Source organism: Nomascus leucogenys, chromosome 3, assembly GCF_006542625.1.
Source record: "Nomascus leucogenys isolate Asia chromosome 3, Asia_NLE_v1, whole genome shotgun sequence".
NCBI classification, from domain to species: Eukaryota; Metazoa; Chordata; class Mammalia; order Primates; family Hylobatidae; genus Nomascus; species Nomascus leucogenys.
In genome coordinates this window covers 96,043,651-96,067,108 of record NC_044383.1, presented here as the reverse complement: position 1 = coordinate 96,067,108, position 23,458 = coordinate 96,043,651, and the positions used below count along the sequence as shown (strand labels likewise).

General features: G+C 39.4%; 1 protein-coding gene across 1 annotated transcript in view; it reads left to right on the top strand.

The window, feature by feature from the left end:
• The window catches only part of AK9 (adenylate kinase 9), a 216,128-nt gene that overhangs the window by 39,619 nt on the left and 153,051 nt on the right, over nucleotides 1-23,458 (top strand). The window contains exons 8-12 of the mRNA XM_003255556.3: nucleotides 1,174-1,302; nucleotides 10,044-10,118; nucleotides 13,119-13,217; nucleotides 21,430-21,569; nucleotides 21,664-21,844. Coding sequence (XP_003255604.1) covers nucleotides 1,174-1,302; nucleotides 10,044-10,118; nucleotides 13,119-13,217; nucleotides 21,430-21,569; nucleotides 21,664-21,844 — 624 coding nt within the window. The remainder of the gene's footprint in view (nucleotides 1-1,173; nucleotides 1,303-10,043; nucleotides 10,119-13,118; nucleotides 13,218-21,429; nucleotides 21,570-21,663; nucleotides 21,845-23,458) is intronic.

The window sequence follows — 23,458 nt, the reverse complement described above, 5'->3', positions numbered from 1 at the left end:
GAGTAATTAAATAATTGTATTCAAGGAAATTAATATATTATTTGACCATTAAAATAATACTTAAAACAGGTTATAAAATGGCTTATATAGAGAATATGGCTCAAGTAAAATATGTATGTGCGTACATTGATAAAAATGGGAAAGAATGAATAATTAACATCATAAATATGATATGGAACACTTATACTGTGCCAGGCCCTGAGATGAGAACTTTCACACACTGTTCCCTCTACCTTAAAATGTTCTTTCTCTAGAAACTTGTGTGGCACATGTTCTCACTCACAGGTGGGAGTTGAACAATGAGAACACTTGGACACAGGGTGGGGAACATCACACACTGGGGCCTGTCATGGGGTGGGGGGAGTGGGGAGGGATAGCATTAGGAGATATACCTAACGTAAATGACGAGTTAATGGGTGCAGCACACCAACATGGCACATGTATACATATGTAACAAACCTGCACGTTGTGTACTTGTACCCTAGAACTTAAAGTATAATAAAAAAAAAAAAGAAACTTGTGTGGCAGTTCTCTCTCCCTTATTTCCTTCAGATTTCAACTCAAATTCCATTTCTTTAGATAACCCTTTCATGACTACTTGATGTAAACAGCATCTTCTCCCACCACTCTTCATCCATGCTACCCTGCTTTATTTTTCTTCCTAGTACTTACCACCACCTAATATGTTATATATCTATTTGTGTACTTGTTTATGCTGACTTCCTCAACTGCAATGTGCGTGAATGCTATGAGCCCAGGGTGTTAGTTGGTTTTGTTCACTGTTCTATCCCAAATTCTTAGAACAGTGCCTGATGCATAGAAGGCATGCAACAAATACTTGAATGAATTAACTACAAGCTCAGGTGTTCACAGGAGATCTAATTTCTCTATTTTGTCTCTGAAAATCTGATGTTCTTCCCTTACTTGTCCCTACTTATTGGGGAACAAACACAAATGAGTAACTATCCAGGTCAATTTAAAGCTTTATTCCATCTGATGAAGGCCCCTTAGGAGTCTTCCATTCTCTTAAATAAAAATCCTTAATCTCTAATCGTCCCATCCCCCTGCTTCTCACCCCAAAATGATATCTAGGTGTAAGGAGTGGGGAATGTGGCTTGTAAGTTGAATAGTCATTGACCTAAACATATTTGAAATCTCTTCTTTTCCATTTAGGCATTTATTGCTGAAATGCAGATGGTGGCTGAAATTCTTCATCATCTAGTCCAGAGGCCTGAAGATTATTTGGAAAACGTTGAAAACATTGTTAAGCTTTATAAGGAAACAATTCTCCAGACTTTAGAAGTAAGAACAAAATATATTGCTGAAAATGAATATTGATATTTGTGTTTCATCACTGGTTAAATAGCTTTCACATGTCTTCATCCCCATGTATTATTTGTCTGATTCTCCTCTTGAGCTTTGTAGAAAGCTGTTAGAAAAAGGCCTCCATCCCAAAGACTGTTTCCCAGAACAATATTATTTACTCTTACAAAGCAACTCTGTTACTGCAAAGTGACAAATGAACAGCATTTTTCAAAAGCCAGTGAGGAAATTCCTTTATGGATGGGAGTTGGGAAATTCATGTTAAAAGACTATGTTATAAAAGCATTTTCAATCTGTAAGTTATAGCTCTATCAAAACAAATATACATTTAAGGTACACCTTTTGTTTAAAAGGAATTGTTCATTTAGTTAAATTGCAATCTAAAGAATTTGTTACACTGATTGGTCTATGGTTATCCCATTATATGTAAACATGGTAAGACCATTATATAATGTAATAGGCAGGTTTTAATTAAAATAATTAGTATTTTAAAAGTATGATGACTGAGATTACAAGTATGTGAAAAGCATATGGTAAAAAGTCCAGGTAAGACTCTACCAAATATAATCATTTGTGTTGGAGATTTAGTCAACAAACATTTATTGAACTTGCGCATTTAGCCAGACACTATGCTAAGCAACAGAACTGTGAAGACAAATAAAACACAGTCCTCCAATTGCCTGTTCCCATATGATAAACTAAAGAATGTGTTTCATGCTGTCTCACAATGTTTATATTATTTTAAAGATAAATGAGTGGATCATTTTCATTCTCATCATCCATCCCCCAAAATGAGAACCACACTTAATTGTTTTCATATGTACGACTTCTTTTCATCCCCACCTCTCCTGTCACTGGCTTATAAACATAGCTTCTGAAGCATGAAGTACATGTCTATCAATAACATCCTTTCTTCCTTCAACAAAAGTATCTTGACTACTCCTGAAGTGGCTGGCATTGGGTATGAAATAAAGCCAAATTAGAATCAGTTTCAGAAATTAGAAAATTGTATTTATGGGGGGAAAATGCAGAGGTTATCTTTTTAAGGACAAGCACCAGGTTATACTTCCTCACATTTGGGTAGTGCAATGCCCAAAGTCTGGCAAGCAGTAAATACTTAACAAATGTTCATCAGCACAAATGACAAGATACAAAGGAAAAAGAATGATAGTTTCAATCTCATTAAATGTGCAACTTCCGGAAATTAAATAGATAAAACCACACTCAAACTAAAAGACAATAAACTGGAAAAATATTCATGTTAACTATGATGAAAGATTTAAAGCTTTGATATACTAACAGATCATAGAAATGATTTTTTAAAAACCTGTAAGTTCACTCTGTCTTGAGATAAATGGACAACAAATATGAGCAACTAACAAAAATGAAGAATGATAAGCCTGTAGAAAAAATGTTCAGCTTCACTGATAATAAAGAAATGCTAATCTAAGTAATGAAATATCATTTCCATTGATCAAAACTTAAAATATGAACAGGTAGTAAGAATTCCTAATGCTAGCAAGGATATGGTAAAGAACTCTTATACACCAAATATGAATTTGTATGGCCATCCTTTGACAGGTTGTCCACAAAAACACCCAGAAGTAGAAAACTTCTAGGCCCTGCAGCAAAATATAGATAAGAATTCATTGCCCTAGTGCAACAAAGCAGAATTTCAAAGCCAAGAACCTAGACTTTAGGCCTAGATGACACTTGCTGAATAGCCAAGCAATTGCCTTATATGTTGAGGGAGGAGAGCCATAAAGGGTAAGACCCTACAATTCTAGTCTCCTCTGACCTGGCTGAGATGTTACTTCACTTTTAGACCAAGACCACTAAAGTTCAGTGTGTCTCCAAGAGATACAAGGAAAGCAAGCAGGAGCAAACTGAGCTGCATCACTGTCTGGTATACATTCTGCAAACTGCTTCCGGGCTAAGCCAACACCATGTCCCCATTTTGGCCTGTCTTTGAATCCCAACTCAACTTCTGGTGCAGCTATCCATTTCCTTAAGAGTGTTGATACTCTCCAACTTAGTAGTTCACTCTTAAGATTGAATCTAACTTAAGGAAACAGTAAAAAATATAGAACAGGCCAGGCACAGTGGCTCATGCCTGTAATCCTAGCTCTTTGGGAGGCCAAGGGGGGTGGATTGCCTGAGCTCAGGAGTTCAAGACCAGCCTGGGCAACATGGTGAAACCCCATCTCTACTAAAATCTAAAAAACAGCCGGGCATGGTGGTGCACACCTGTAATCCCAGCTACTCGGGAGGCTGAGGCAGGAGAATCGCTTGAACCCAGGAGACAGAGGTTGTGGTGAGCTGAGATTGTGCCTCCAGCCTGGGTGACAGAGCAAGACTCTGTCTCAAAAAAGAAAAAAAAAAAAAAATATATATATATATATATATGTATTATATACAAAACAATGTGATGTGAAGCCTTGTTCAAAACGTGATTATTTATTGGTGAGTGAATAATGCTGATATAATCTGTTGTCAGTCTAGAGGAAAACATGTCGAATCTAACCTCACACGATATTGTGAAAAACAAAATACATGGGATAAAGAGATGATTTTGTTGAAACTTGCAATAAGGAGAATGTTCATTAATAAGGACCTTCTAAACGAAATGGAAGAGAGCTGGGTTTTATGGAAGCAGGTAGACAAGGGAGCCATCCTTGAGTCATGAGAAAAGATGGAGACAGACTTTATCTGAGTCCTTGAGGAAGGATGGAGGTGGGTCTTATTTCTCAGCCATGCCTACTTTCCAGGAACACAGGGCTCAGAGTTCAACATTGTTGATGTACACAAAATCCAGTAGATACTGGATTTTGATATTAAAAATAAAAACAAATAGTAGAAGAAAATTTAGAAGAATATTAATATAATCTTAAGATAAAGAAAATCTAATTTAGGCCGGGTGTGCTGGCTCATGCCTGTAATCCCAACACTTTGAGAGGCCAAGGTGGGCAGATCACTTGAGCCCAAGAGTTCAAGACCAGCCTGGGCCACATGGCAAAAAACATGGTGAAACCCTGTCTCTACAAAAAAGAGAGAGAGAGAGAAAAAAAATATAAACAAGAAAGGAAATCTACAAGTAACGAAAATATGTATTTGATTATAAAAATATTTTATCTTGCTGAAGACACCATAAATACATTCAAAACATAAATTATAGAAAGGTAAAATGTTTGCAATCCACATGCCAGATAAGGGTTAAAAACTTTCCGTGAATGCCAAAGAAACAATCCAATAGAAAAATACATAGAGGCTATGATAAGGCAGTTTACAGAGATGCATATCTGAATGCTGAACCTCACCACAGGAATAAAAAGTAAGATAAACTGATTCCATTTTTTAACTCAGTTTGGCAGAAATTTAAAAGCTAAGATAGCCAATGGTGGCAAGAAGAAATGAACCTTCTCATACATTGCGGGTTAGGGCTTTGAATTGCCACCACCTTTGGAAAACCAACTGGCTATACCTACCTGTATTAATATTAAAACCTACTTTTGCCAGGTGTGGTGGCTCATGCCTGTAATCCCAGTACTTTGGGAGGCAGAGATGGGTGGATCAGCTGAAGTCAGGAGTTCGAGACCAGCCCGGCCACCATGGTGAAACTGCCTCTCTACTAAAAATACAAAAATCAGCCAGGCATAGTGGCGGGTGCCTATAATCCCAGCTACTCAGGAGGCTGAGGCAGGAGACTCACTTAAACCCGGGGGATGAAGGTTGCAGTGAGCCAAGATCACGCCATGTAGTCCAGCCTGGGTGACAGTGAAACTCCGTCTCAAAAACAAAACAAAAAAAAAACCCCTACTTTTACAAATCTGGCCCATATATCCAATATATCAGGATATACCAAAGAATGCATATTCTGTGTTACTGAACATTTATATGTGTGCATATATTTATATCAATGAGGTGAATGGTTGTGTAAAGAGAGCCACTGGGTTGTGCGGGCAGCATGGAGGAGTAGGGAGAAGTCGTGTTAACTGTTTCTATGTACTTTTTTGCATTCCTTCACTAGTTGCAGTTAGTACAAGTTATTTTTGTAATTATTAAAGAAGAAAGTAATTTTTAAAACTTTCATAAAAAGAAATGCTTGAAAATAACTAATAAAGTATTGTAACATACCTAAATGTCAAACAGCAGAGGAATATTAAATTATGCTATATCCACAGTACATAATCTGATAAAACCATTAAAATGTTACATTGACAGTGATCTTATAAAAAGTATAGGGGAAGGTTAGTTATAATGTTAAGTGAAAAAGTCAGCTCCATTATGATCTTGAACTCCTGAGCTGTGGGTTTGTCATAAATAGCTCCTATTGTTTTGAGATGCATCCCATCAATACCTAGTTTATTGAGAGTTTTTAGCATGAAGCGATGTTGAATTTTTTCGAAGGCCTTTTCTACATCTATTGAGATAATCATGTGGTTTTTGTCTTTGGTTCTGTTTATATGATGGATTAAATTTATTGATTTGCATATGTTGAACCAGCCTTGCATCCCAGGGATGAAGCCAACTTGATCATGGTGGCTAAGTTTTTTGATGTGCTGCTGGATTCAGTTTCCCAGTATTTTATTGAGGATTTTCTCATCGATGTTCATCAGGGATATTGGTCTAAAATTCTCTTTTTTTGTTGTGTCTCTGACAGGCTTTGGTATCAGGATGAGGCTGGCCTCATAAAATGAGTTAGGGAGGATTCCCTCTTTTTCTATTGATTGGAATAATTTCAGAAGGAATGGTACCAGCTCCTCTTTGTACCTCTGGTAGAGTTTGGCTGTGAATCCATCTGGTCCTGGACTTTTTTGGGTTCGTAGGCTATTAATTATTGCCTCAATTTCAGAGCCTGTTATTGGTCTATTCAGGAATTCAGCTTCTTCCTGGTTTAGTCTTGGGAGGGTGTATATGTCCAGGAATTTATCCATTTCTTCTAAATTTTCTAGTATTTATAGTATTCTCTGATGGTAGTTTGCATTTCTGTGGGATTGGTGGTGATATCCCCTTTATCATTTTTTCTTGTGTCTATTTGATTCTTCTCTCTTTTCTTCTTTATTAGTCTTGTTAGTGGTCTATCAATTTTGTTGATCTTTTCTAAAAACCAGCTCCTGGATTCATTGATTTTTTTGAAGAGTTTTTTTGTGTCTCTATCTCCTTCAGTTCTGCTCTTAGTTATTTCTTGCCTTCTGCTAGCTTTTGAATTTGTTTGCTCTTGCTTCTCTATTTCTTTTCATTGGATGTTAGGGTGTCGATTTTAGATCTTTCCTGCTTTCTCTTGTGGGCATTTAGTGCTATAAATTTCCCTTTACACACTGCTTTGAATGTGTCCCAGAGATTCTGATATGTTGTGTCTTTGTTCTCATTGGTTTCAAAGAACATCTTTATTTCTGCCTTCATTTCATTATGTACCCAGTAGTCATTCAGAAGCAGGTTGTTCAGTTTCCATGTAGTTCTGTGGCTTTTAGTGAGTTTCTTAATCCTGAGTTCTAATTTGATCGCATTGTGGTCTGAGAGACAGTTTGTTGTGATTTCTGTTCTTTTACATTTGCTGAGGAGTGCTTTACTTCCAACCATGTGGTCAATTTTGGAATAAGTGCAATGTGGTGCTGAGAAGAATGTGTTTTCTGTTCATTTGGGGTGAAGAGTTCTGTAGATGTCTATTAGGTCCACTTGGTGCAGAGCTAAGTTCAATTCCTGGATATCCTTGTTAACCTTCTGTCTCATTGATCTGTCTAATGTTGACAGTGGGGTGTTAACGTCTCCGATTATTATTTTGTGGGAGTCTAAGTCTCTTTGTAGGTCTCTAAGGACTTGCTTTATGAATCTGGGTGCTCCTGTATTGGGTGCATATATATTTAGGATAGGTAGCTCTTCTTGTTGAATTAATCCCTTTATCATTATGTAATGACCTTCTTTGTCTCTTTTGATCTTTGTTGGCTTGAAGTCTACTTTATCAGAGACTAGGATTGCAACCCCTGCTTTTTTGTTTGTTTGTTTATTTTCCATTTGCTTGGTAGATCTTCCTCCATCCCTTTATTTTGATCCATGTATGTCTCTGCATGTGAGATGGATCCCCTGAATACAGCACACTGATGGGTCTTGACTGTTTATCCAATTTGCCAGTCTGTGTCTTTTAATTGGGGCATTTAGCCCATTTACATTTAAGGTTAATATTGTTATGTGTGAATTTGATCCTGTCATTATGATGTTAGCTGGTTATTTTGCTCCTTAGTTGATGCAGTTTCTTCCTAGCATCAACAGTCTTTACAATTTGACGTGTTTTTTCAGCGGCTGGTACCGGTTGTTCCTTTCTATGTTTAGTGTTTCCTCAGGAGCTCTTGTAGGGCAGGCCTGGTGGTGACAAAATCTCTCAGCATTTGCTTGTCTGTAAAGGATTTTATTTCTCCTTCAGTAATGAAGCTTAGTTTGGCTGGATATGAAATTCTGGGTTGAAAATTATTTTCTGTAAGAATGTTGAATATTGGCCCCCACTCTCTTCTGGCTTGTAGAGTTTCTGCTGAGAGATCCACTGTTAGTCTGATGGGCTTCTCTTTGTGGGTAACCCAACCTTTCTCTCCGGCTGCCCTTAACATTTTTTCCTTCATTTTAACCTTAATGAAGCTGACAATTATGTCTTGGGGTTGCTCTTCTCAAGGAGTATCTTTGTAGCATTCTCTGTTTTCCTGAATTTGAATGTTGGCCTGCCTTGCTAGGTTGGGGAATTCTACCTGGATAATATCCTGAAGAGTGTTTTCCAACTGAGGTCCGTTCTCCCCGTCACTTTCAGGTACACCAATCAAACTTAGATTTGGTCTTTTCACATAGTCCCATATTTCTTGGAGGCTCTTTCGTTTGTTTTTACTCTTTTTCTTCTAAACTTCTTGCTTCATTTCATTCATTTGATCTTCAATCACTGATACCCTTTCTTCCACTTGATTGAATCGGCTACTGAATCTTGTGCATGCATCACGTAGTTCTCATGCCATGGTTTTCAGCTCCATCATGTCATTTAAGGTCTTCTGTATGCTGTTTATTCTAGTTAGCCATTTGTCTAATCTTTTTTCAAGGTTTTTAGCTTCCTTGCGATGGGTTCGAACATCCTCCTTTAGCTTGGAGAAGTTTGTTATTACCGACCTTCTGAAGCCTACTTCTGTCAACTCATCAAAGTCATTCTCTGTCCAGCTTTGTTCCATTGCTGGCGAGGGGCTACAATCCTTTGGAGGATTAGAGGCGCTCTGGTTTTTGGAATTTTCAGCTTTTCTGCTCTGGTTTCTCCCCATCTTTGTGATTTTATCTACCTTTGGTCTTTGATGATGGTGACCTACAGATGGGGTTTTGGTGTCGATGTCCTTTTTGTTGATGTTGATGCTACTCTTTTCTGTTTGTTAGTTTTCTTTCTAACAGTTAGGACCCTCAGCTGCAGGTCTGTTGGAGTTTGCTGGAGGTCCACTCTATGGATATCCTGTTTGCCTGGGTATCACCAGTGAAGGCTGCAGAACATCAAATATTGCAGAACAGCAAATATTGCTGCCTGATCCTTCCTCTGGAAGCTTTGTCTCAGAGGGGCACTTGGCTGTATGAGGTGTCAGTCAGCCCCTACTGGGAGGTGTCTCCAAGTTAGGATACTCAGGGGTCAGAGACCCACTTGAGAAGGCAGTCTCTCCATTCTCAGAGCTCAAACTCTGTGCTGAGAGAACCACTGCTGTCTTCAAAGCTGTCAGACAGGGACGTTTAAGTCTGCACAAGTTTCTGCTGCCTTTTGTCCAGCTGTGCCCTGCCCCCAGAGGTGAAGTCTACAGAGGCAGGCAGGCCTCATTGAGCTGTGGTGGGCTCCACCCAGTTTGAGCTTCTGGCTGCTTTGTTTACCTAATCAAGCCTCAGCAATGGTGGATGCCTGTCCGCCAGCCTGGCTGCTGCCTCGCAGTTGGATCTTGGACTGCTGTGCTAGCAGTGAGCAAGGCTCCGTGGCATGGGACACTCTGAGCCAGGCGCAGGATATAATCTCCTGGTGTGCCATTTGCTAAGACTGTTGGAAAAGCAGAGTATTAGGGCAGGAGTGTCCCGATTTTCCAGGTATCCTTGGAAATGGCTTCCCTTGGCTAGGAAAGGGAAATCCCCCCACCCCTTGTGCTTCCCAGGTGAAGTGATGCCCTGCCCTGCTTCGGCTCACCCTCCGTGGGCTGTACCCACTGTCCAACCAGTCCCAGTGAGATGAACCAAGTACCTCAGTTGGAAATGCAGAAATCACCCGTCTTCTGCATTGATCACACTGGGAGCTGTAGACCGGAACTGTTCCTATTTGGCCATCTTGGAATGATCAAAATGCATTGTATCTTCTAAATGATGCTAATATCTATGTGAAGAAAGTCTGTGACTTAAATTTTAATCAGATGCTTCCATGGTTTGGAAACCAAATAGCAAAGCTATGAACATATGCAGATAGATGCCCCAAAACATTTTGTATTGGAAAAAACATTAAGGCATCAATGTAGAGAAAAAAGATTTTTTTAAACAGGAAAATAAAATTCATGGTGAGAAGATTAGTTCGAGCTTTTGCAAAAGATCTCTTGAGCATTGAAAATAACATACATTATAGCATGTATAAGGCAAACAATTTACTTTAAATATTTCTGCATAGTATATAAAGATTCTGATCTTGTATTCAGTTTTTGTAGTGATCCTGTATTATAAAGTTTCTTTTCTGTTATCTGCAGGAAGTAATGGCTGAACACAATCCCCAGTATCTCATTGAGCTAAATGGAAATAAACCACCAGAGGAGCTCTTTATGGTGAGTGCAGTGTTAAGCAGGAATACTTCACAGCATGGAAAATTTAAAAGCTATTGACAGTATTGTACTTCTTTTAATAAACAGAAGCATATTTATATTTGAACACCATTTATCTTTGAACAATTTGTCTTGACACTTAAAATTTTGATGTTCTGTTTATTCATCTGTCCATTTTAAAATCAAAACTACATTCAAATTTAAAATCTCTGTCAAAAGGTGTCTCAAAGAAAAGTAAAAGCAATGGTAACCAAAAGCACATGAGAAGATGCTGAACATCATTAGTCGTTAGGGAAAGGCAGGTCAAAACCATAATGGGGAACCCCTTTTACCTTCTAGGATGACCAAAGTAAAAACAAACAAACACAAAACAAATAATAAAAAGTGTTGGTGAGGATGTGGAGAAATTGGAACCCAAAAATGTTTTACAAAAATAATTCAATAATACAAAAATATAGTAACTATTTCTTTAATGTCAAATAAGTGTCTGGCATTATAATGGGCTCTAGGTATAAAGATAGGAAGGAGGCAGAAGGGTCCACACATCTCTCTGCTCATGCAGTATCCCATATGTTGGGGAAAATAAATCTCTAGAGAGCAGTTTGTGTTACAGTCAGGGATACACATGCATGGTATTATAGCAGTTTATAGCATAAAGACAAAACCTAGTCTGGTAAGGAGGAACACCAGTCTGAAACTATGTTTAAATAGAAACTTAAAGGACAAGTAAGAACTAGACATTGAAGACAAGGGGAGGTGAGGGAAGTGGGACAGTGTTCTATGCTGAGGGAAGAGTCTGTGTCAAGGCCCCAGAGGCCAGAAAGAGCATAGTGAGTTGCAAGAACTGAATATAGGACTGGAATGTAGGAGGATGGGGTCGGAGAGGTGGAATAGAGCCAAGACTAGAAATAAGAAGGGGCTGCACCAAGAAAGACCTTGTAAGCCATAGTAAGGAGTTTAGACCTCAATATGAGGGAATAGGCAGCCAGTGAAAGGTTTTAAGCCAGAAAGTACAAATGATCCTATTTCTGTTTAAGAAAGATCACTTTGTTCCATGCAAGGAAAAAACAAAAGGAGAATCAAATTGGTGGTAGGAAAACTAGTTTTGGCTTTTGCCATTAATCAGGTATGAGATAGTGGCCTAACCTAGGGTAGTGACCACAGGAATGGACAGAAAAGGACAGATCTGAGAGACATTTAAGAAATCTACTTGACAGGGCTTGGTGAGTAACTTAATATGGGAATTAAGGGAGAGAGAAAAGTCAGATATAATGCCCAGATTTCTGGCTTGATCTGATTGGTGGCAACATGGTAACAGTGCATGCTAGTGGTGAAGCCAGCTCAGGGATAAGCTCCTCACTTGGGACATGCTCTTGCCAAGATCACTGTGATCTCATGACCAAAGTCACCACTCATTTTTCAGTCTTCATCTAATTCAATCTATAATAGAAACAGCATTTGACACAACAGATCACTTCTTTTTTTCTGCACCCTTCTTCCCTAGGCTTCTTGGACCCCACACCACAGTAGTTCCATTACAGCTCACTGCACACTCTTAATTCGCTAACCTGCAGTGTTGCAGGACCCCAGAGTTCACAAGGCATGAGCTCTTCTCTGTTTACCCTCACTCATTAAGAGACTTCATTCAGTCAGTAGCTTTAGATATCTTCTAACCACTGACATCTCTTAAATTCATGATGCTATATCAGATCTTTCCCCTGAATTCCACACTTGTATACTTAATGGCTGCTCAACTGCTGTTTTCCAATTGGATGTCTGCTAGTCATTTCGGATTTAAGTGTGCGAGATAGAACTTCACCACCACCACCCTGCCCCCAATGTGCTTCTCCCACCGTTCTCCTTTTTCAGTAAATGCAAAAACCACCCAGCCAGCTGCTCTCCTTGACTTTTTTTTCTCACATCCCACATCCCATTCACCAGCTTATACAGCAGGCTTCTCCTTCAAAATATGGCCAGAATTCTACCACTTTTTACTACCTGGGACACACTTTCCTCAAGGTAGAGGGCAGAAGCTCCAAGGGGCCTGGCTGGAACTTGCCAAACCTGTGAAGGCGCCCATGGGAACTGGTACTCTGCACTTCCACCCACGTTCCATTGGCAGAGCAGGCTACATGGAGAAGTTCGACATTAGTGGAATAAGGAAGTGTACTCCACCCAGAATGAACTAGGGAATTAATCAGTGAAGGTTGAATTGTAACACAGCCTATCACAGACTACCACACACCATCAGGATTTTGGCTATCTCACTATCTTCCCATCTCATGATCTATGTGCTGGCCTCTTATTTTTCCAGATTCTTCCATGTAGTGTCTGCATTAATTTCCTGGGGTTGCCATAACAAAGTGCCACAAACTGGTGGCTTAAAATGACAAAAATTTATTCTCTCACAGTTCTGGAGGCTAAAAGTCCAAAATCAAGGTGTTGGCAGTGCCATGCTCCTTCCGAAGTCTCTTGGGGAGGCTCTATTTTTGTTTCTTCCAGCTTCTGGTAGCTCCCAGCATTTCTTGACTTATGGCAGCATAACTCCAATATCTGCCTCCATCTTCACATGGCAATCATCCCTTTGCCTGAAGAGGTCCCAGAGACCAAGACCTCTAAGGACATGAATATCTGGGGACCAGAGGGCAGACTGTTATGAGTTGAAATGTGTCCCTCAAAAGATATGTTGAAGCCCTGAAGTCCAATACCTATGAGTGTGACCTTATTTGGAAATAAGGTCTTTGCCTATAGATTAGGAGAAGAGACTCAGACACACAGGGAGAAGATGATTCTGTGACAACAGAGGCAGAGATTGGAGTGATGCATATACAAGCCAAGACATACCAAGCATTGTCAGCAAACAGCCAGAAGCCAGAAGAAGCAAGCAAGGATTCGACCCAGAGTCAGGGGGAGCATGGGCTTGGCCCATAAGCCCACCGCTGTTTCAGAATATTTGAGATATTCAGATACCAATGTAGTTAAATATCTGTTCTTTAAATTTAGATTGTTATGGATCGACTTAAATATCTGAACCTAAAAAGAGCAGCTATTCTAACCAAACTTCAGGGTGCAGAGGAAGAAATTAATGACACAATGGAAAATGTAAGTTATATGGAACTGTCTGAAAGTCTAATTTTCAATATATGTTGTGGGCAGGGTGCAGTGGCTCACACCTGTAATCCCATGGGAGGATCACTGGAGCCCAGGAGTCTGAGATAAGCCTGGATGACCTAGTCAGAACCCATCTCTACAAAAAAGAAAAAAAAAAAAGAAAGAAAGAAAAAATAGAAAAAATTAGCCAGGTGTGGTGGTATGCACCTGTAGTCTCAGCTACTCAGGAGCTGAGACGGGAGGATTGCTTCAGCCCAGGAGGTTAAGGTTGCAGTGAGCCATGATCATGCCACTGCACTCCAGCCTGGGCAACAGAGCCAGATGCTATCTCAAAAAAAATTTTATATATATAAATGTATATATATATATATATATTTATTCATATATATATGTGTGTTGTGGCCTTAATTTGTATTCTTTTATAAAAATGGATGTGATTTCTGGGAAGAAGCTGTAATATTAGCACAATATCCTTTTAGATATTAGACACAACACAAGTTTTGAAACAAATAAAATCATAACAATTAAATGTAGGAACAGTAAAAAAGAAAGAAATCCAAGTTCAGTTTAAAAATTTGCAGCACCAAAGAACGTGAAGACCTAAAAGTTCTTAACTCTATTTCTTTAATCATTCAACCAATTTTTTTTGAGTAACTAATGTGTTCCTGGCACTGATGTGCTACATATGTGATGGGTATCAGATTATAACTGCCAATTGCCAAAAGTGCCACAAGGAGTTTTAATTGGAGGATTTGACCTATTCTGAGAAGCTCAGTTTCACCTAAATGAGTAGAAATTATTTTTAAAAAACGCATACCAGGACTGGGCACGGTATCCCAGCACTTTGGAAGACTGAGGTGGAAGGATCACTTGAGCCCAGGAGTTTGAGACCAGCCTGGGACATAGCGAGACCCTGGCCCTACAAAAAATAAAAATAAAAAATTGGGGTGGAGTTCCAAGATGGCCAAATAGGAACAGCTCCAGTCTGCAGCTCCCAGTGGGATCGATGTAGAAGATGGGTGATTTCTGCATTTCCAACTGAGGTACTTGGTTCATCTCATTGGGACTGGTTAGACAGTAGGTGCAGCCCATTGGGGGCGAGCTGAAGCAGGGCAGGGTGTTGCCTCACCCAGGAAGCACAAGGGGTCTGGGGATTTCCCTTTCCTAGCCAAGGGAAGCCGTGACAGACTGTACCTGGGAAAAACAGGACACTCCCCCCAAATATGGTGCTTTTCCAACTGTCTTAGCAAATGGCAGACCAGGAGTTACTATTCCATGCCTGGCTCAGCAGGTCCCACGCCCACGGAGCCTTGCTCACTGCTAGCACAGCAGCCTGAGATTGAACTGTGAGGCTACACAGTTTTGGTTCATATGGAACCAAACAAGAGCCTGCACTGCCAAGGCAATCCTAAGCAAAAAGAACAAAGCTGGAGACGTCATGCTACCTGACTTCAAACTATACTACAAGGCTACAGTAACCAAAACAGCATGGTATTGGTACCCAAACAGATATAGACCAATGGATCAGAACAAAGGCCTCAGAAATAACACCACACACCTACAACCATCTGATCTTTGACAAACCTAACCAAAGCAAGAAATGGGGAAAGGATTCCCTATTTAATAAATGGTGCTGGGAAAACTGGCTAGCCATAGGTAGAAAGCTGAAACTGGATCCCTTCCTTACACCTTATACAAAAATTAGTTCAAGATGGATTAAAGACTTAAATGTTAGACCTAAAACCGTAAAAACCCTAGAAGCAAACCTAGGCAATACCGTTCAGGACATAGGCATGGGCAAGGCCTTCATGACTAAAACACCAAAAGCAATGGCAACAAAAGCCAAAATAGACAAATGGGATCTAATTAAACTAAAGAGCTTTTGCACAGCAAAAGAAACTACCATCAGAGTGAATAGGCAACCTACAGAATGGGAGAAAATTTTTGCAATCTACACATCTGACAAAGGGCTAATATCCAGAATCTACAAAGAACTTAAACAAATTTACAAGAAAAAAACAAACAACCCCATCAACAAGTGGGCAAAGGATATGAACAGACACTTCTCAAAAGAAGACATTTATGCAGCCAACAGACACATGAAAAAATGCTCTTCATCATTGGTCATCAGAGAAATGCAAATGAGATACCACAATGAGATACCATCTCACACCTGTTAGAATGGCGATCCATAAAAAGTCAGGAAACAACAGGTGCTGGAGAGGATGTGGAGAAATAGGAACACTTTTACACTGTTGGTGGCAGTGTAGATTAGTTCAACCATTGTGGAAGACAGTGTGGCAATTCCTCAGGGATCTAGAACTAGAAATATCATTTGACCCAGAGATCCCATTACTGGGTATATACCCAAAGGATTAGAAATCAGGCTACTATAAAGACACATGCACGCGTATGTTTACTGTGGCACTGTTCACAATTACAAAGACTTGGAACCAACCCAAATGTCCATCAGTGGTAGACTGGATTAAGAAAATGTGGCACATATACACCATGGAATACTATGCAGCCATAAAAAAGGATGAGTTCATGTCCTTTGCAGGGACATGGATGAAACTGGAAACAATCATTGTCAGCAAACTATGGCAAGGACAGAAAACCAAACACTGCATGTTCTCACTCATAGGTGGGAATTGAACAATGAGAACATCTGGATACAGGGCAGGGAACATCACACAACATGGCCTGTTGTGGGGTGGGGATCTGGGGGAGGGATAGCATTAGGAGAAATACCTAATGTAAATGATGAGTTGATGGGTGCATCAGACCACAGTGGCCCATGTATACCTATGTAAAAAACCTGCATGTTGTGCACATGTACCCTAGAACTTAAAGTATAATTAAAATTTTTTAAAAAAATTAACCAGACGTGATAGCACATGCCCATGGTCCCAGCTACTTGAGAGGCTGAGGTGGGGGGATCAACTGAGCCTAGAGTTTGAGGCTGCAGTGAGCCTTGATTGTGCCACTGCACTCCAGCCTGCGTGATAAAGCAAGAGCCTGTCTCAAAAATTAAAATAAAAAACAAAAACATATGCCAGGATCATAAACAGACATAATTCAAATTTTAAAATCTTTGAAGAAAGAGGTCATTTTTTTATCCTGTATCATAACAAGATCTCAGTGGGTCCACATAACTGGAATATGTGCTGGGACCTCTGCAATATGAACTGGTGCTGAAGAGGAAGAAAAGTGGGCTTGGTCAGAACTGAGGCTGGGAAAAATAAACTGAGTACTGAGGCCTCCTGTTCTAGGTCATCATTGAAGGAAAGAGAAAAAGTATCTATAAAACCTGCAGGAAATTTCTGAGCCAGAAAGTTTGTCCTTAGAAAGCATTGCATGCATGGGGCATAGGTGTAAGGTTGTAGTTCATAAGCTGTATGACTAGGTGAACCTGCCTCCTTTTTCATAAAAGGGAAGAAGATGTGGCTGTGTACACTGGAGTCATTATTCATGTCCCTTAAGCAGCATTTCTACCTGGCAGTCCAGACCACCTCCAAAAGAATCACCTGGGAAATGTACTGCAAGTACAAATCCCTGAGGCCCAAATCCCAGACTGATTGAACCGGACTATCTGGAGCTGGAACCTGAAAATGTATTTTTACAAATTCCTATACCCACTTAAGTCTGAGAACCCCTACTTTAACTCTTGGGACACCAAAGGAGCCTAGTCAATTAAAGTTGATTGATCTATGAGTTCCTGTGTTTTTAAAGGACTTTAGATGAATAATCTTCAGCTAAAGGCAGGTGATTTTTAGATAATCAATATAATGGAAATATTTAAAGCAGTGAGTCCCAGCCCTGACTGCAAAACAGGGTCATCTAGGAAGCTTTTTAAACATTACAATGCCCAGGCCAGTTAAAATAGAATTTCTAGGGTAGGGCTCTGTCATTAAGTGAAACAAAACAAAATAGGATATGACATCAAAGGCACAGATTACAAAAGAAAAAATACAAAAAAACTTTTCTGCATCAGCACTGTCAGTAGAAGCCGGGCACTGTGGCTTATGCCTGTAATCCCAGTACTTTAGGAGGCTGAGGCGGGCAGATCACTTCAGGCCAGGAGTTTGAGACCAGCCTGGCCAACATGGTAAAACCCCATCTCTACAAAAAAAAGGAAAACACATCAATCAATAGAGTAAAAATACAACCCACAGAAAGGAGAAAAATATTTGAAAATCATATATCTGATAGAGATTAATATGCAGAATATGTAAAGAACAACTACAACTCCACAGCAGTAAAAAAAATCCAGTTCAAAAATGGGCAAAGGATTTGAATAGACATTTCTCTAAAGAAGATATATAAATAGCCAGTAAGTACATGAAAAGATGCTCAATATCACTAGCCATTAAGGAAATGCAAATCAAAACTGCAGTGAGATGCCATCTCATATCCACTGGGGTGCTATTATTCAAAAAATGAGAAATAACAAATGTTGATGAGGAGAAATGAGAACCTTCTTGCATTGTTTGTGGGGATGTAAAATGGTGCAGCTGCTGTTTAAAATAGTTTGGTGGTTGCTCAAGAAAGTTAAACATAGAATTCTCATCTATTCAGCAATTACACTTCTAGGCATTTCCCCCAAAGGATTGAAGCCAGGAACTCAAACAGATACTTGTACACCAATATTTATAGCACCTTTATTCATAATAGCCAGAAGGTGGAGATAACCCAATGTCCATCAATGGATGAACTGAAAAACAAAGTGTGTGTGTGTGTGTGTGTGTGTGTGTGTGTGTGTGTGTGTGTGTGTATGATGGAATGTTATTCAACCTTAAAGAGGAGTAAAATTCTTATATATGATAAAATATGATCCATGAAAACATACTAAGTGAAACAAGCAGATACAAAAGGGCAAACATGATTCCACTTATATACGAAATACACAGAATAGACAAATTCATAGAGACAGAATGTAGGATATAGAGGTTACCAGGGGCTAGGGGGAAGGAGAGTTATTTCATGAGTACAGAGTTCTGTTTGGGATGATGGAAAAGTTCTGGAAATGAATAGAGGTGGTGGTTGCACAACACAGTGAATATACTTAATACCACTGAATTGTATGCTTAAAGATGGTTACAAAAACAAATTTTATGTGATGTGTATTTTACCACAAATAAAAAAACAAAAAATAAACCCAAAAATCTTCCCTAGGAGATTCTACTATGCAGCTCAGGAAGAGAACCACTGGTTTAAAGGGGTAGGAAAGGCACAGAGACCTTACTGTAGACTCCAGCTCCCTGGTGAAGAGTGAGAGAGCTATAGCATCTGCTGAGTTGCGGGAGAGGAGGGGCTGTGCAGGTAGATGGGGACATGGGCATGGGTTTGTGCAGTAGAAGGGACAGGGTCAGACTGGCACCTAGCACAGTAGAAGTTTTGGCTTTCAAGTCACACAGACCTGGATTTGAATTCAGCGGTACAGCCTATCAGACCTGTGACTCTGCTTAACCTTGCTGCCCTTAATTCAATGGTATATATTTAAAAAGCAGCAACAATCTCTGTGGCATCGTGTTATTGTGAAGATTACATGAGATTATGCTTTTAAAGTGCCTAGAACCAATGGTGATATTTTAAAAATTTAACAGCTGCATTGCAGGGGCAGGGTTGGCTTCATGAACTTCACACAGGACCATGTGCTTAGTTTAATGCTCTGCTGCTGCAGTCTTGAAATTCTTAATAATTGTAGAACAAGGGTCCTGTAATTTTCATTTTGTTCTGGCCCTGGCAAATTAGTTTGTGCTGTGCAAGAGCATTCACCCAATCACAACAGAGCTGGCAGAAGTGCTGAAGACATTTGCCAGGCATTAACCCTTAGTTGCTGGATCATGGAAAGGTCCAGAGTTTCTTCAGCAAGAGGATGGGTAGGAATAGAGCTTGAGGGTAGAGGTTATAGTGGCCAACTTTCTTCTGCCCCTGCCCTGCTACCTTGGCTGTGTCTGGGGTCCCTCACATGCTCCTCTGGTTAAGTCGCTCCAGAAAGTATGCTTATGGTCTTCTCACTGGGAGAGAGGTGGTGGGAGGGGACCAAGTAGAGTGGGAGTGGCTCTGGCACTAGCACCTTCTTTCAAAGATTTCCAACCAGTTATACTGTTTTCTGCGCTCCATTCATTCCCCTTCAGAGGTACCTGGTATCACAAGGTCCCATGTCTTTCCAGGGTTTTGTAAAGTGAATCCACTGACTTCTTGTTGTTCTTGTGCCTCCCATACCTATCTTTGCTCCAGAGATATTTAGCTTTCACCTTTCTCTGATATAAGTCAGTTACCACTCATCCATCTGCTTTCTAACTTACAAAACTGTGTAGCTGTAACTGGTGAGCTGTCAGCCCTGATCAGCATCTCTAGTCTCTTCTCCCATTCTCTGTGTCCTCATGAGTTTATTTCTTTTTTTTTATTCTTCTACTGTCATTTTAGTGAGGTTTTAGGAAAGCAGAAAACATAAATTCATGTTTTCAGTCTGCTTTGTTTAACCAGAAGCCAGTCCTGATCATTTTTAAGCCTGTAATATCAAATTCATTCAAAAGCTCATCTTCTCCTCTCCCTTCGGCACCTGCTGAACGTGTGGCCCCACGGGTATGAAGTTGAGAGAGGAACATGGTCTGCTATTCAAATACTTAACCTTTTAGAGAATACTTACGGTCTATTCAAATACTTTTTTCAGGTACGGATGGGACATATGGATGATAAGGAAAGAGTGACTGCCTCCTGACCTAACTGGGCATGGTTTCAGTCCCTAGCTCATTGTCCAGGAACTCTGTGGAGAAGGCCTGTAGCTTAATGTGTTCCATGGATGAGGTTCTCAGTCTTATACAACTCTCCTAAGCATTGGCAGTTTCCTTCATATTTGCTATCACTTCCAGCTCTCACTTGGGAACATTCATACAGCATCCCTGCAGTGCACATGCCTCTTTGTTCTCTGATGCTGCAGGGGTCCAGGGAAGATCATATCTCACAATCTTATCTGCATTGCATAGTCAACTCTGAAGCCAGCATATACATGTGTGACCCACATCTGAGGGTTGGGGGGAGCAGTTTTCCCCTCACCATTGCCCACTCTCTTCATTTTCTTTTGCTATAGCAGAATACCACAGACTAGGTAATTTATAAAGAAAATAAGTTTATTTGGTTCACAGAAATAAGTTTATTTGGAGCCTGGGAAGTCCAAGTGCATGGCACCGGCATCTGGTGAGGGCCTTTGTGCTGTGTTTCCGATTGTGGAAGGTGGAAGAACAAAAGAGTGCAAGAGCCAGAGCCAGGGCAAGAGGGGGTGAACTTGCCTTTATAAAAAGTCCACTCTCAAAATAACTTACCCACTCCTGAGATAAGGACATTAATCTTTTCATGAGGGCAGAGCACTCGTGACCTAATCACCTCTTAACAGTCCTACCTCTTAATACCATCACAATGGCAATTAAATTTCAACCTGAGTTTTGGAGGGGACATTCAAGCCATAATACTCACCATGCCATCTCTCACCAGTTTTCTCATCCCCTGGTAAGGAACCACAAGGACAGATGAACCTTTCAAGGAACCTTTCTATCATATGGTAAAGTAAGCATAAATATAAAATAAAATAAGCATGTTCCCAACTGAGAATTAGCAGTTTTCTACAGAATTTTGAAGTCTGTAGAAAAGTATTTCTTAACTTATCCAGAGGTCACCAACAGAAAGGATTGCTGATGAAGGAGACTTTAAATTTTAAGAATTAAAGAACTGCTTATAGCTAAGTAAATGCAAAAACAATCTGTACATAACATCTTAGGTATATGTAAAAGCCAAGGTAAATTAGCTAAGAATCTGGTACATTTTCAAACATTTTTAATAAGAATTTTTCAGAATCTGTTTTCTGAGGAAGATGATAGAAAATGCACTATCTACCTTATGCTTATTTTACCATATGATAGAAATTGCTCAGTAGAATTTAAAGATTTTTTAACATAAATGTAAACTAGTTCTTTGTAAAACAAGGGTCCTGTAATTTTCAACTAGTTCAAACTAGTTCTACACTGTCTTATTAAATCAAGGACAAGTGCAGAATGATGCAATTAAGAAAAAAGCCAAAATTTGCTTTTTAAATTATTTCTTAAATAGTAAAGCACTATAAAATAATAAATGAAATATTTAATACTCCTAATTTCAGCAAAATGTATGCCCATATTTTTAATATAGTATTTGCAATTCACAGGATGAGCTATTTCGTACTCTTGCATCTTATAAACTTATTGCACCAAGATATAAATGGCAGAGAAGTAAATGGGGACGTACATGTCCTGTGAATTTAAAAGATGGTAACATTTATTCAGGATTACCAGATTATTCTGTGAGGTAAGTAAGATTTTCAGAACTTAATTTTAAATATTCCTCATTAAATCTTCCTCATACATCTTTTCAGTTGTTTACTAATATGGCATATTTTAAGTTTTCTAGGTAAAATCTACTGTCTTTCATCAGAAGAAGCATTAAAACCATTTTTATTGAACCCACGTCCGTATCTGCTTCCACCTATGCCAGCACCACCATGTAAAGTATTCATACTTGGACCTCAGTATTCAGGGAAAACGACACTTTGCAATATGCTTGCAGAAAATTACAAAGGAAAGGTAACTATCTATCTATCTATCTATCTATCTATCTATCTATCTATCTATCTATCTGTCATGTATCTATGCTTGATTATAATTTGTAGGATTTTATTTGTACTCAGTTTTTAAAATTTCATGTTTTAATTGAATAATTGTTCCACTGGGCTTGGGGTAGGGAAGGCATTCTTTCTGTTGTTTATTGCTGCCTCCAGACCAGAGTCCCTCCCTGCTTCCCAAAAGCTCCCACATGTGAATATCGTGTCATTCAGACTTTGCCACCTATTAGCTTTCTTGGTTCTACTCATCTTCTGTCCCCTGGGTTTCACTACTCCTGGCTCACTCTCACTCTCCCCATATAATCACTCCTGTCCTAATTCTTGGTGATTTCAGTATTACAAAGATGATCCTCCCAACACCTTGACACCTTCTCCCTCAGTAATCTTGTTCTCCACTCTCAGTAAACGAAATTATTTTTAGCTTAGGCAAGAGTGATAGCAGTAAAAGTGGTATGAAACAAGCATATTTGGGATATAATTTGAAGACAAAGCCAAAAGATTTGATTAGGGATTGGAATGTGGAGGAATTCTAGAAGGGGCAGTGTGGCTTGAGGATTGCCTATGCAAGAAGGAATGGCACAAGATCATGGCTGCAGACAGGGCAATTCAGGCCACGGAAAGGTGTTAGAAGTTGTTCAAAGTGCTGTTACATTCTTTTAAGCACAGGAGTATCATTTTCTATTTGCTTTTAAATTTTTCATTGTGAAACATGACAAACATACAGAAAAGTGAAGCCCACGGAGTTCCCGCAAAATGAACCCCCATGTAACCACCACCCAGGTCAAATCTGGAATGTTGCCAGCACCCAGAAGCCCTCTCATGTTTCTTTTCAATACCAGTTTCCTCACTCTCCACACAAAGGTAACCCCTGCCCAGAATTTTATGGCATTCACTTCCATACTTATGGTTTTGCCGTGGAAGCATACGTCCAAATACCATAGGCTAGTTTTGCATGGTTTTTTTTAACTTTATAGACTTAAACAATTTATCTTCTTTGTGCCTGGCTTCTTTCACTTAACATTATGATATTTGTCCACACTATTGAATGTAGCTGTAGTTTATTCATTTTTATTGTTTTATTGTATTCTCTTGATTGACTTATACCATAATGTATTTATCCACATTTGAGCACTAATAAAACTTGGATTGATTCCAGATTGGGGTAAATAACACTACTATAAACATTCCTGTATGTGTCTCTTGGTGCACACATGGACATATGTTCAACTTGTGTAGATAATGCCAAATTGTTTTCCAAAGTAGTTCCATTATTTCACAATACTATCAGCAGTATATGAGAGTTCTGTTATTCCACATTCCTGCCAACTCTTATTGTGGTTGGTCTTTCTAATTCTAGCCATTTTAGTGAGTGTATAATAGTATCTCATTGTGGTTTTAATTTGCATTTCCCTAATGACTAATGAGGTTGAACCTCTTTCATATGTTTACTGACAATTTAAATATTCTCTTTTTGAAGTGTTTTCTCAAGTGTCTTGCCCATTTTTAGTTGTGTTTTTGTATATTATTAGTAAGAGTTCCTAATATCTATATACAAGTTCTCTGTTGATTATAAGCA